Source organism: Ranitomeya imitator, chromosome 4 (assembly GCF_032444005.1).
Source record: "Ranitomeya imitator isolate aRanImi1 chromosome 4, aRanImi1.pri, whole genome shotgun sequence".
Lineage (NCBI taxonomy): Eukaryota > Metazoa > Chordata > Amphibia > Anura > Dendrobatidae > Ranitomeya > Ranitomeya imitator.
The window spans coordinates 430,198,855-430,211,457 of NC_091285.1; the positions used below are offsets into that span (position 1 = coordinate 430,198,855).

At 41.1% G+C, this 12,603-nt stretch overlaps 1 protein-coding gene across 1 annotated transcript in view; it reads left to right on the plus strand.

The window, feature by feature from the left end:
• Positions 1-12,603, plus strand: part of PSTPIP1 (proline-serine-threonine phosphatase interacting protein 1) — a 120,256-nt gene that overhangs the window by 44,654 nt on the left and 62,999 nt on the right. The window contains exons 2-6 of the mRNA XM_069765540.1: positions 1,244-1,344; positions 5,849-5,923; positions 9,099-9,133; positions 9,451-9,557; positions 11,392-11,454. Of these exons, the coding sequence (XP_069621641.1) occupies positions 1,244-1,344; positions 5,849-5,923; positions 9,099-9,133; positions 9,451-9,557; positions 11,392-11,454 (381 nt within the window). The remainder of the gene's footprint in view (positions 1-1,243; positions 1,345-5,848; positions 5,924-9,098; positions 9,134-9,450; positions 9,558-11,391; positions 11,455-12,603) is intronic.

A 12,603-nucleotide genomic window follows, 5' to 3' on the forward strand; every position in this document is an offset into this window, starting at 1 on the left:
TGCAAAATAAAAAACAAAAGCAAAGTGGCTGTGCAAAGTGTGAACGCAGCCATAGTCTTCAGTTTGCCATTGAAGGTTAAGGATTGTTTAGAAATCCTACAGATCCCATTATTAATGAAGGTACTGTCCAGTGCTTCGACTGTATTTTTGCCCCTAAAAAGATAAAATGTATGCTAATGGTTATTACAGTAAAATGTGTTTATATACATATATATATATATATTTATAAAAGCGTAAACCTTCCTCTATATAAACAGGAGTGGACTCAGACAGAACAGGGCCCCTGTGCAAAACCAATATACAGACCCTTTGCTGTCCAATAGTTCATCTGTGTGGTTGCACAGGTTGTACCAATGTCATGTCCGCCCCTGACCAAGACTTTGTAATGTAGTTTACCATTCTGTGACAATCCGCTCAGTAGGACAGACTGTGCTGACATTTACAGCGATGGTTGTAGACCCTATTATCAATGTCGGTGTGCAATATCCTGTATCTACATTATTCTAACTGTAATCCATCACCTATTACAAATTTCATATCAAGAAAGAAAAAGCTGGCACCAGTATCCAAAGACCTTCTGTGTAGGGCAGTAAATACTATTCACATAATGCGGCTGACCAGAATCACAGCCTTGTTTGTGGTGCTTCACTTGAAAAGGACGACGTGCAGAAACTTTTTTTGTTCAGAAGAAGAATAATTGGCACTCACTCCGGATGGTAAACCACACACTACCCTTATTCAACAGACATGCGAAGGTGTCAGTGAGGGCTGCACACGCAGGCGGCATTTATATACACATTTTATATAATTTCTTAAAACAAAAAAATCATCCTTCTGCACCCCAGATTGTTCGCGTTTGGATACGTTTGAACAATACAATCCCACAGGAATCTAGAAGTTTCTGTTACATTAGTAACGGTAACATTCCGTTTGTTCCGTGTAGAGGAGCAGACAAACGGAATTCATGTGCAAAATGGATAACGCAAATGGAAGCAGAGGGTCCCATTAATTATTATGGGGTCCGTCTGGGTTGTTTTGTACCAGTTTTTAGAATGGAAGAAAACGTTCTTCTGTTCTAAAAATGGACACATAATGGAGCTCAGACACCCCCTATAATAATCATTGGGGTCCCTTTGTAATGCAACTGATGCAGTTTCGACATCAATTCTGTTTTTCCTCTAAATGCATCAGTGGAAATGCATATTTGGACATAGCCTAAAGTATCTCCTTTTTTCCCTTCTAGTGTACAGATTTGATCCTGAATACAGGATATGAAGTTATAATTCAGAGATTACTGGATGGGAGGAAGTTTTGTAAGGATGTAGAGGACCTACTGAAGCAAAGGTAAGAATTATTAGTTTATCACATGTTTTAAGAAGGTGGCTACTGTTGACTTTTAGTTTTAAAGTACATTACCAGTGGTATCACTACAGTTATCTGTTTTTTTATTAATAAATGTATTTATATGTGAGTTGAAAAGTGCTGTTTTATTATGTGGAGTCATGCTTCTTATGTCTGTAAATACACTGCTCCAAAAAATGAAAGGAAAGACATAATTCACACATCGAATCTCAACAAATGAGAGACTCGAGTGAAAAATAATTTCTGATATAAATTGTCTAATTTGTCGGGGAACAAAATGATGCATCAAAGATCAACAGTAACCCAAATCATCCAGCAATGGAGGGATACTTTCTAAATCACACTGCACATTAAAGTAAATAGAAATCACAGGTGAACACAATTTACGTGAACTTCATCATAGCGACTCATAATCTAAGTTTCTAATGAGTATGGTCACAGTGGACATGTGGATAGTGTCTTTGGAGATCTCTTCTTCTGGAAGAGATTATCAGGGAGCTTCTGGACAGTCTGTATACCTTGTAGTGTCAGACAGGCTGATACACAATATCTCAAAAGTTCTCAATTTGATTGAAATCTGGGGAACATGAGGTCCAGTTCATGGCATCAATGCCTTCATCATTTAGGAACTGCCTAAACACTCTGACCAGGTGAGGCAGGACGTCGTCCTTCACCAGGAAGAATCCAGGGTTTACAGCATCAGCATAAGGTCTGACAGCAGCTCTTAGGATTTCAATCCAGTACCTAACAGCAGTCTGGCCATTGTTGATAGTTAAATGGAGGTTTGTTGGGCCCTTCAACGATAAGTTTGGGTCCCCAGACCATTATTGACTCTACACTAAACAAGTCATGATAAGTGAAGTTGCCGCCACATTGTAACATATTTAAGGCTACTTTCACACTAGCGTCGGTACGGGGCCGTCGCGCTGCGTTCAAGCGCCGCATAACGGGGCAGCGGATGCATTTTTCCAGCGCATCCGCTGCCCCATTGTGAGTTGCGGGGAGGTGGGGGCGGAGTTCCGGCCGCGCATGCGCGGTCGGAAATGGCGGACACAACGCAGCAAAAAACGTTACATTTAACGACGCACGACGGTTGTGAAGACTAAGACTACTTTCACATTTCCGTCTTTTGCAGACCGTCACAATGCGTGGTTCTGTGGAAAAAATGCATCCTGCAAAGCTGCCCGCTGCATGCGGATTTTCACATAGACTTGTATTACTGACGCATCGCGACGTATGGACACACGTTCCATACGTCGTGCACTGGATGCGTCGGTATTTGGCGGGCTGTCGTATTGAAAAAACGTTCACGGGAACGTTTTTTCGTATGTTGTGTCCTGCATTTTTTACTGCGCATGCCCGGCTGGAACTCCACCCCCTCCTCCCTGGGACTTTACAGTGGGCAGCAGATGCGTTGAAACACTGCGTCCGCTGCTCACTTCACTCACAAATTCACAAACTTCCGTCGGTACATCGCGCCGACGCTTGGCGACGGCCGAGTACCGATGGAAATGTGAAAGAGGCCTTAGAGATGCCAAAAGTGTACCTGTCAATCAATCTCCACAGTGCTGGGTTTTGAGCAAAGGTCCCACAGGATGTCACATCCTCATAGTCTGTTTCTGACCAGTAGCCAACTGGAGGTCATTTTGTAGGGCTTTGATAGTGCTCTTTCAGTTTTTCCTCACACAAAGGGTTGATGCCATTATTTTGCCCTGTATGATTCTCCTCATGTAACTGCTCAAGTCCTGGTATCTGCTCCATAGTCTTGAGACTGTGCTGGGAGACACAGCAAACCTTAATGCCATGGTGTGTATTGATGTACCATCTTGGAGGAGCAGGACTACCTGTGTACGCGGAATAGCCTTCAGGTACAGCCTTATACTACCAATAATAAAAAAAATTAGCGAAATACAAAACTAGAGAAGAATAAGTCATCACCTGGCGCCACCTCCTCCTGCATGACTAACAACTCCTTTGCCTGAAGTTATACAACATAAAGGCTGCCAGGCAGGCAGGATGAGAGCAGAGATGGTGGGGAATAGAGCTGGAGTGACAGAGACTTCAGATTGACAGTCTCATTTGCATATTAATTCAAATGCTGATTTCTCAGTAACGGAGGAAAAGACTGGCCAGGTAAAGATAATACCGGACTTGTCTTGTCAAATAGTGTGAGGTATTAAATCATGCATATACAGCTCTGGCAAAAATTATGAGACCACCACATCAAATCCCTGTCATGGGCAGCCCAATCTCCAGACCTGAACCCCATTGAAAACCTCTAGAATGTAATCAGGAGGATGATGGATAGTCACAAGCCATCAAACAAAGAAGAACTGCTTACATGTTTGCGCCAGAAGCAGCGTGAAAGACTGGTGGAAAGACGCATGAAAGCTGTGATTAAAAATCATGGTTATTCCACAAAATATTGATTTCTGAACTCTATTGTTGTTTCTAAATGGTTATGATGAACTTGTTTTATTTGCATTATTTGAGGTCTGAAAGCACTGTTTGTTTGTTTTTCATTTTGACCATTTTTCATTGTCAGAAAAAAAATACAAAATTTATTGCTTGGAACTTCGGAGACATATTGTCAGAAGTCTATAGACTAAATTAACAATTTACATTTTACTCAAAAATATACCTATAAAGAGAAAAATCAAGCAAACTGAACATTTTGCGGTGGTCTCTGAATTTTTGCCAGAGCTGTAGATTCCCTTTAGTGCTTTTTTTAATTCAGAAATGCTGGGATTACACACTTAAAACACAATTGCAATTTTTCATTCGTTTACTTAGGCTCCTACTTTTAAACCTGTAGTGAAAATGCACAGTTCCGCTTCATTGTTTAATCACACAGTGGGAAGGAATTTCATGAAATCACATCCTCTTTCCTTGAAGTGTGAAATGTTTCACATTTTCTGTTCAAAAAAGTATTGGAAAAAAGGTACACATTTACATTATGTGGGAACATAGCCTAGAGAGCTCTTCAACTGACATGTATTCCTCCTGACTCCACCATTACTCTTGACCTGGCTCAGTGTGCATGTGTTCTCGATAGAGAAAGGGGAATAAACTGCTGCCCGATATTTCATCAAAAATGTATCTACTCTTAGTTATTGCATAGGAGTGCATGAACTTAGTGGTAGTAGAGTGTGTTTTGACACCCCACGGACTTATAGTATTTTGGTCAAACATGGCTCTGTGCGCTAGTACTCCCCTTTTAAGGCCTCATGCAGACGTCCGTGTTGCACATATCCTTTTTTTTTTTTCACAGATACAACACGTACCCATTGTTGTCTGTGGGACTGTTCACATGTCCATATTTTGTCATGGATCCTATTTCCATGTAAAACAGATGGAAACATGTCTATTTTTTGCAGCACGGATGCAAAGGGCCAATACACATCTATGGCACAGTCATCTGTGCTGTACGTATTTAACACTGCAAAGTATAGGAGAAGCTTTTTAATTTATTTATTTATCCATCCATGAAAAACCCTGATGACACTGATGGTAAAAACGGACACACGGACCGTACATCCATGACACACTGATCTAAAACACTGATACGGTTCACATATGTGTATATGTGTGAATGAGACCCTTGACATAATCCTGCAAAACTATAGATGTACATTGTTATACACCAGCCAGCAAGGCGTATGTAATTTCATAAGTAACGCACTCATTATAAAGGACATATAACAGACATGACTAGTAAGAAGTAACATCCGTAGGGAGATGAGATTCTGTGGCCACTTCTACTTTTTAACCACAGATCTAAAGTCTTAGAACAGCTGAAAGATTCCTATAAGTTTATATAAGAAGTGCTTTGGTCAGCTTCCCAAACACACTGCAGCCTAAAACCACATCTTACCATAAATAATGGCAGTGACAGTCACATGCCTGCCCGTGTCAGCTGCATATTGCAAAACCACTAATGTGTTCACTTAGCAACAACCAAAGGAAACAGAGAACGGAATACAAATATTTAGCTCATAAAAGTCTGAGGTCACATATATAATAAATAAAACTAAATACAGTTAGTGTCTATAGAAACCATTCAGAGGACCACTTTATTTTTGTGTAGATAAGATAATAACGGGTATAGAATAACACTATTGTACTCCAGTGCATTGTTAAAAACTCTCGATTCACAGTTATCTTTCCGTGGAAACAGGGTGACGATCACCTGAGCAAAAACGGTTGTTCGTAGGGTGAAATGATCTTTTGTGCAGCGCAAAAGATCATCATTCTCAGCAAAGTATCGCCCTTTGTGATCAGGACTTGCACTGCCGAGACCCATGCCAGACTACACGCACTGAGCGATCTAGTATAAATCGCTGAGTGCGCATCCTTTACTTTCAACTGTCATTTAAATGACCGCCTATCTTGTCCCCGTCAATCCATGTAAACGGACCTTTACTTTCAACTAATTTGCTTTATTCTAATAAAAAAATAATAATAATGTTTTCATCCTTTTGACCAGGGCTATGGCAGAAGAAAAATATGGAAAAGAACTGGTTCAAATTGCGAAAAAGGCTGCAGGACTAACAGAAATCAAGTAAGCACTGACGTTTTCAACAAGATGATCATTTATGGTCATTTATGAAGTACAAGAAATTTGGTTCAATCTCAATAGCTCTCATGACTGGGAAAAGGAGAAGCAGGACACCTCGGTGGCCGGATGTCTCAGGTTTAGATAAACCACAGCTAATCTAAAACTTAAGAGAAAACTCAGTTCATTGGATGATTAAAAAATAATAGATTTCCTTCTGCAACTTATGAACAACGTGAAATGTTACAAAAAACGTTTAGGGTATGTTCAGACAACGCAGCTTTATCGTTGGTATGTTTGTGACTGTCCCATTCATCTAACTAGGGTTTACAAAAATCCATGTGTGTGCTGCAGAAACAACCTCAGTCAGATGAATAAAACTGATTTTCAGACTCACACATTTTTTGCAATTATTGTAATTTACTGGGATATTCATGAATCTTTTTTATAATTTATGTACTGAAAGACTGCAAATAGCTGTTTTAAAGCAGATCTGTCACTTTAGGTACTGTTTCAGAGTACGCTGTCCACTGCGTCCAAAGTGCTGATGGCTATTGAACCGAGGTGAATCCGCATGTGATCACTGAACTGTGCGGAATCACCATGCTCAATACATTGTACTGGTGAAATTTATCTTGCGGAGACTCACATCTCCACAAGAAAAATAGACATGCTGCAGTCTGGAAATACGCGCCGCATGTCAGTCTCCGCAAGTAAGCCGCAGGCATCCGTGCACACATAGTGGACATGGGATTTCTAGAAATCCCATCAATATGCTGTAACAGCTGTATGCTGCGGATTTGACGCTGCATAAGTACGCAGTGTCCAACCTGCAGTGTTTACTGATCATCTGCACATACCCTTAGAGTTCTATTCCTATGAGCTTAAATCTGATAGGCATCCTTTTATGGTCCTCCTAAAAGGGTCTGAAAGGTGTACTAAGATCACAGACCAGTGGGCAATGGGATGGCTAGATACCTATCGTTACCCCACAATCTAGGTTGTTGGGAATGAGTTTTCTTATTGATTGGGTAAGAGAGCACCAACTCTCTGCATAAACAATTGGTTGTTTCGCTAATAGCTTTTCACTATCTAGAGCTTGTAGTGTTAATGGGCATGTTCCATGTGGGGTTATTCTGCAGGTAAATGTCATTACAGTAATTCTTGGCTTCCAGGAGAAAATTGGCTTATTTCCTCCCATGAACTGCCGGCTTTCAGTAATAGAAGCATGTACAGAGCGGCTTCAGTCACCGCTCACATCTGTGCAGAGCAGCTGTCAAAGACGCAGGGCATGCTTTCAGCACCCACTCACAGTGTAAGAAGCGGTGTTGTGTGCAGTGACTATAGCCGCTCCATGCATGCTCCCATGACTGAAAGCCAGCGGCTCCCAGGAGAAAATAAGTACATTTCTCCCGATAGCTGCACTTTCAATAAGGCAGTCAGGGAGTATTGTAATGCCATTTGCCTGCCAGTTTCCTGCTGTATCTGCAGATAACTGGTGTTTTCTGTGGTGACAGGTCCCCTTCTAAAAATACTATCATGGACAAAAGTTTTGAGACTGAAGCACAACAATCATCGGTTACTGAAGTACAATGATCAGCATTTCAGAAGTTTTTAAGCTTTTATTGACAAATACATCAAGTTTATGTAAAGGCTCAATATTTACAGTGTTGACCTCATTTTTCAAGACTTCTGCAATTTGCCCTCTCATGCTGGTTATGCTCACTTTTTGAGATTTGACCACACGTTATAAATGAGACTGAGATCAGGGAAATTTACTAGACATAAACTAAAAATATCAATGCTCTATTCATCGAGCCACTTAGTTATCACTTTTGCCTTGTAACATGGTGCTCCATCATTCTGGAAAAAGCATTGTTCATCACAAAATCACTCCTGATCATTAGAAGTTGCTATTGGACAATACTTAGATACCAACCTTTATTCATGGTGGTGATCTTAGGCAAATTTGTAAGTGAGCCCAATCTTTTGGAAGAAAAGAAACTGCACACATGAATGGTCTCAGGATACTCTACTGTTGGCATGACACAGGGTTCATGGTAGCACTCAATTTTTCTTCTCCTGGCAATCATTCCTCCAGATGTCCAAAACAGTCTGAAGGTGGCCTAGTCAGAAAAAAATATATTTGCCCCAGTCCTCTCCAGTCCCTATACTTTCTGCAGAATGTCAATCTGTCCTTGATGTTTTTCTTAGATAAAAGTGTTTTTTTTTGCTGCCCTAAACACCAGGCCAGCCTTCAGAAGCCTTCACCTCACTGTGCATGTAGATGTACTGACACCTGCCTGATGCCATTCCTGAGCAAGCTCTGCACTGGTGTTAATTCTGATCCCGTAGCTTTGGGACAACAACATTGGGGTCATCAATGAGTTGCGGTAATGCTGAATGTTTGCAAGTGACCCCTAAGGATTTAAGTAGGACTAGCCTAATACATTGTTTTACTAGCTCCTGGGACCTAGCATTTGATATAATAAAGGACTCAAAAGCAAAAGTAATGTCCCTTTTGAGACTTCAATGAAGATAATCACTAGACCAGAGTTTATTCTTCATGGACTCATTAGAAAAGAACCTATTAGATATCATTGTTCCTGCATGTACAATAATATCAGCGAAGTTAGAGATGCAAATAAAAGTGTATTCTAGAATCCTGTCCTGTGGTGAGTCCAAGGAGCTTCAACCCAACAACTGTTTAGAGTGTAACTCAATGCTGCTATAACAAAATCAGTATAATGTGTAATGAATAAAAAGGCTACGTTCACATTGGCGTTCCGCCAATGTGCGTCGCTGTTGCGCCGGCGACGCAGCGGCGTCGCAGCGGCGACGCGCCCCTATGTTTAACATAGGGGACGCGTGCGTTTTTAGGGTGGCGTTTTTCGACACTTGCATCGTTTCCGACGCTAGCGTCGGACGCAAGAAAATGCAACAAGTTGCATTTTCTGTGCGTCCGATTTTGGTCAAAAAACGACGCATGCGTCGCAAAACGCGCGCGTTTTTGCGCGCGTTTGCGCGCGTTTTTTCGTGCATTGCGTCGCCAACGCAGGGCGGCGCAACGCTAGTGTGAACGTAGCAGAAGATAGAAGTCACTGTATCTGCATTCTATTACATCTGCTGTGAACCAAAATGTGTTTCTATTTTTAATGGCGTGTATGTATATCTATTCCAGCAAACTACGTGAATCCTTTGATACTTTAAAACAACGTAAGTTTACTTTTCAAATTTGCTTGAAATTATTTGATTGTTATAAGACTTGGAGGTTCTACATTGGTATACTGTAGAATATTGCTGAGTAATAACTTACACAAGCATGTGTGGACCTGTTCATAGGTCCATTTGTTCTTTTCTGGTTGGCTTTGATGGTTGGAATAGTGTAGCATGCTGTGAAAATAGCTTGAGGATCAATTAAAAATCAGATCATAATGGATTCTAATATTAGAATCACAGTGATTGCGAAATTTCACATCTATAAATCTTGCTTTTACTCCTATTACTACAACATTTCCTTGATTTTGTTCTAGAAATCGAGAATATTGGAAATTCCCATATTCAACTTGCTACAACATTAAAAGAAGAGATTCGCAGCTTAGAAGACTTCAGAGAGAGGCAGAAGGAGTTGAGGAAAAAGGTAAACGTCAAATAGTTTTCCCTAAAATATGACATGAAATTCAGATTCGTAAGGAAAAAACTTTAAATAGAAAAGTTAAAATAGATATATTACTTCTAGAAATCCCACATCAAAGTCACAGCAGATAAAGTGAGCACATTATTACATCATAAAGCCACCCGTGTGGATTGGGCTCAGGAACCGAGCCCTCTGCACCCAGGATGGCGCACATGCCTCTTACAGCAGTGACCAGAGCTAACTCTTATCGCTGCTGTTAGCCCCTTAAATGCTGCTGTCAATCTCTGAAAGTGGCATTTGGGTGACATAAGCATGCCATCATAATCAAAATGCCGATTTACCCAAAATGCTTCCATTAAAAAAGTCAGCTCACCACTCAGAAAACAAGCCCTCACTTAGCATGGAATAATAAAGTTATGGGTTTCAAAAAACAAACTAATCTTTTTTTTCAGATTTGATTTTCAACACTTAATAAATAAAAATCAATTCAGTATACAAGTTTAGTATCACTATAATTGTACTTGCCCGAAGAATCATTTTGCCCAGAAATGGAATGCTCTATAAACAAATCTAAAAAAGAATGGCGCAATTTAATTTTTTCAGCATTTCACTGCAATTTTTTTTCCCCATTTTTAGTACATTGTTTGGTAAAATGAATGATGCCATTCTGATCTGCTACTTGTTCCAGAAAATAAACAAGCTCTTATACATCTATGAAAGTGCAAAAATATGAAAGTTATGGCCCTTCAAAGAAGAGGAGGAAAAAATGAAATGGCAAAAATGAAAAATGGCTGTATCCATAAGGGGTTAATGTTACAATGATATATCTACTGCATATTCTCTGTAGCTTTTAATGTGACTCAGTCTTACCATTTCCCTATTATTCCACTGGAATTATAATTAATTACCAGTATGTTTCCACCTGTGGTTTTGTTCTATTCTTACCACTAACAATCCTATGTTAGGCACCTATGAAACAGTTACATTACTTCTGTGCAATATATTATAATTTTTACTTCTTAATGATTTTATCTTTTTTTCCCCTTTTTTTTTTTTTTACATTAAAAGAGTTCTCAGCATTGTACAGTCCTTTTTTTGTTAAAAGGGTCCCTAGTAGTGATGAGCGAGTGTGCTCGTTACTTGAGATTTCCGACCATGCTTGGATGTTCTCCGAGTATCTTGGGCGTGCTCGGAGATTAAGTTTGTGTCCCTGCAGCTGCATGACTTGTGGCTGTTAGACAGCCTGAGCACATGCAGGGATTGCCTGTTTGTTAGGGAATCCCCATATGCATTCAGGCTGTCTAGCAGCCACAAATCATGCGGAGACACAAACATAATCTACGAGCTCGCCCAAGATACTAGGAGAACATGCTTGGAAATCTCGAGTAACGAGCTCACTCACTCATCACTAGTCCCAAGATAATATGATCACAAGGTGGCCAACTGCTATTCCCCACAGTTGTTGAGGAGACAAAAATATTTGGTCATAAGGGGTCCTACTGTCAGGACCTGACCTTTACCAATCAAAACAACAAGGGTTGTATGGTTCATATTGGCTAAGAAGCAAAAAAGAAACCATGTCGCGCTCTTCACAATGACGCACAGAGAGATACTTCCGGTAGACTGGCTCCTACTATGGATATGCTATTAATGTTATTTGTGAGAACATGACTTGCCTGTCAGATACATTTTCTGCTCAGTTACTCAGCTTTGAATTGGAAGTGTCCATTATCTACATTGGCTATGGCACTCAGTTTCTCATTGCATTCTATGGTACTATTACTACTAAAAGACCTTAACTCTTTTGCTAACAATATTGCAATGTTTTTTCACACAGTATGAAAATGCTATGGAGCGACTCCAGAAGAATAAAGTGACTCTGTACAAGAAGACAGTGGATGTACGTTCTCCTAGGGAGGGTTTCTTGGAAAACTTGCCATGGAAGCAGTGTGGATTTTCGGCATGGTTTAGTACAGATTCTTCTCAGCTATTACTAGAGCTCCCACAGACTATAATATAGAGATCTGTGTAATCCACAGTCAGATCTCCACTTCTTTTTTTCATTATGGGCTTAATGCATAACAGGACACCAGCGGTGGTCTGTGTGGATGACCTCTAGTATTATAATATGAAAATAAACCTACCAGGTCATTTACCAAAATACCGGGTTATCTTCTATCCATAGAACAACAGATATTTTACTGATCTCTGAATTTCCAACAGCTGGGATCCTTAGCAATCCCAAGAACGGGGCTCTGGAACCGAGAAGTTCTGTAGAGCCCCATCTTGAGTATAACAGAGATGCGCATGTGAGTCGCCCGCCAGGGCCGTGGGGTACCCGGAACCGGGTCCGGTGTTCACAGATCGGGGATGTCACGGTGGCTATCCAGTCTGTGGCCCTGGGCACCCATGTAAAAGGGGTATTGATTACAGTTTATGTTCGTGACGCCACCTGTGGTATTCGGTCAGAAGGGACCGACACTGCTTTAAGGGGTCCTCTGGGGTGATGTTATGGCAGCTAGATGGTATAACTTCCCAAGGGTGAAGTATATGCCGAGGGCTCCTGGTGTGTAGATGGAAGATGGTGAATGGTACAGTAAAAAATGAGGACACAGGTTTGCAGTCTCTTTACCTTGTTTACTGAAGACTTCAGGCAGCTACAGTCCAGGGTACCAGATCACAGGATAGGCAGAGTCCGGCCGGCTTGGAGGCAAGTTGGGAGTCCCCTTTTCCAGGTGGAGATGAAAGCCTTCCTCTAGCGCAGTGGTGTTGTAGTCCCTTACTGCCTACGGCTTCTGATAAGGTCCTTACAGTTCTTCTCTCTGTCCCCCATATAGGATAGGAAATAAACGCGTATGACAGGTGACTCAAGCCTTTTTACAGGGACTCTATCATGCCCCGGGCTCTATGCATCACTGTGCCTCCTGGGTATTGAGGCGGACAGGTAACTTGCAGTTCAGCTGTCCTGCCAGTCTCTGCTGTAAGTCGTAGAGTCCCTTACAACCTCGGTATTACGGCTACCGGTTATCTGCGCTTTGCCAGGGAGACA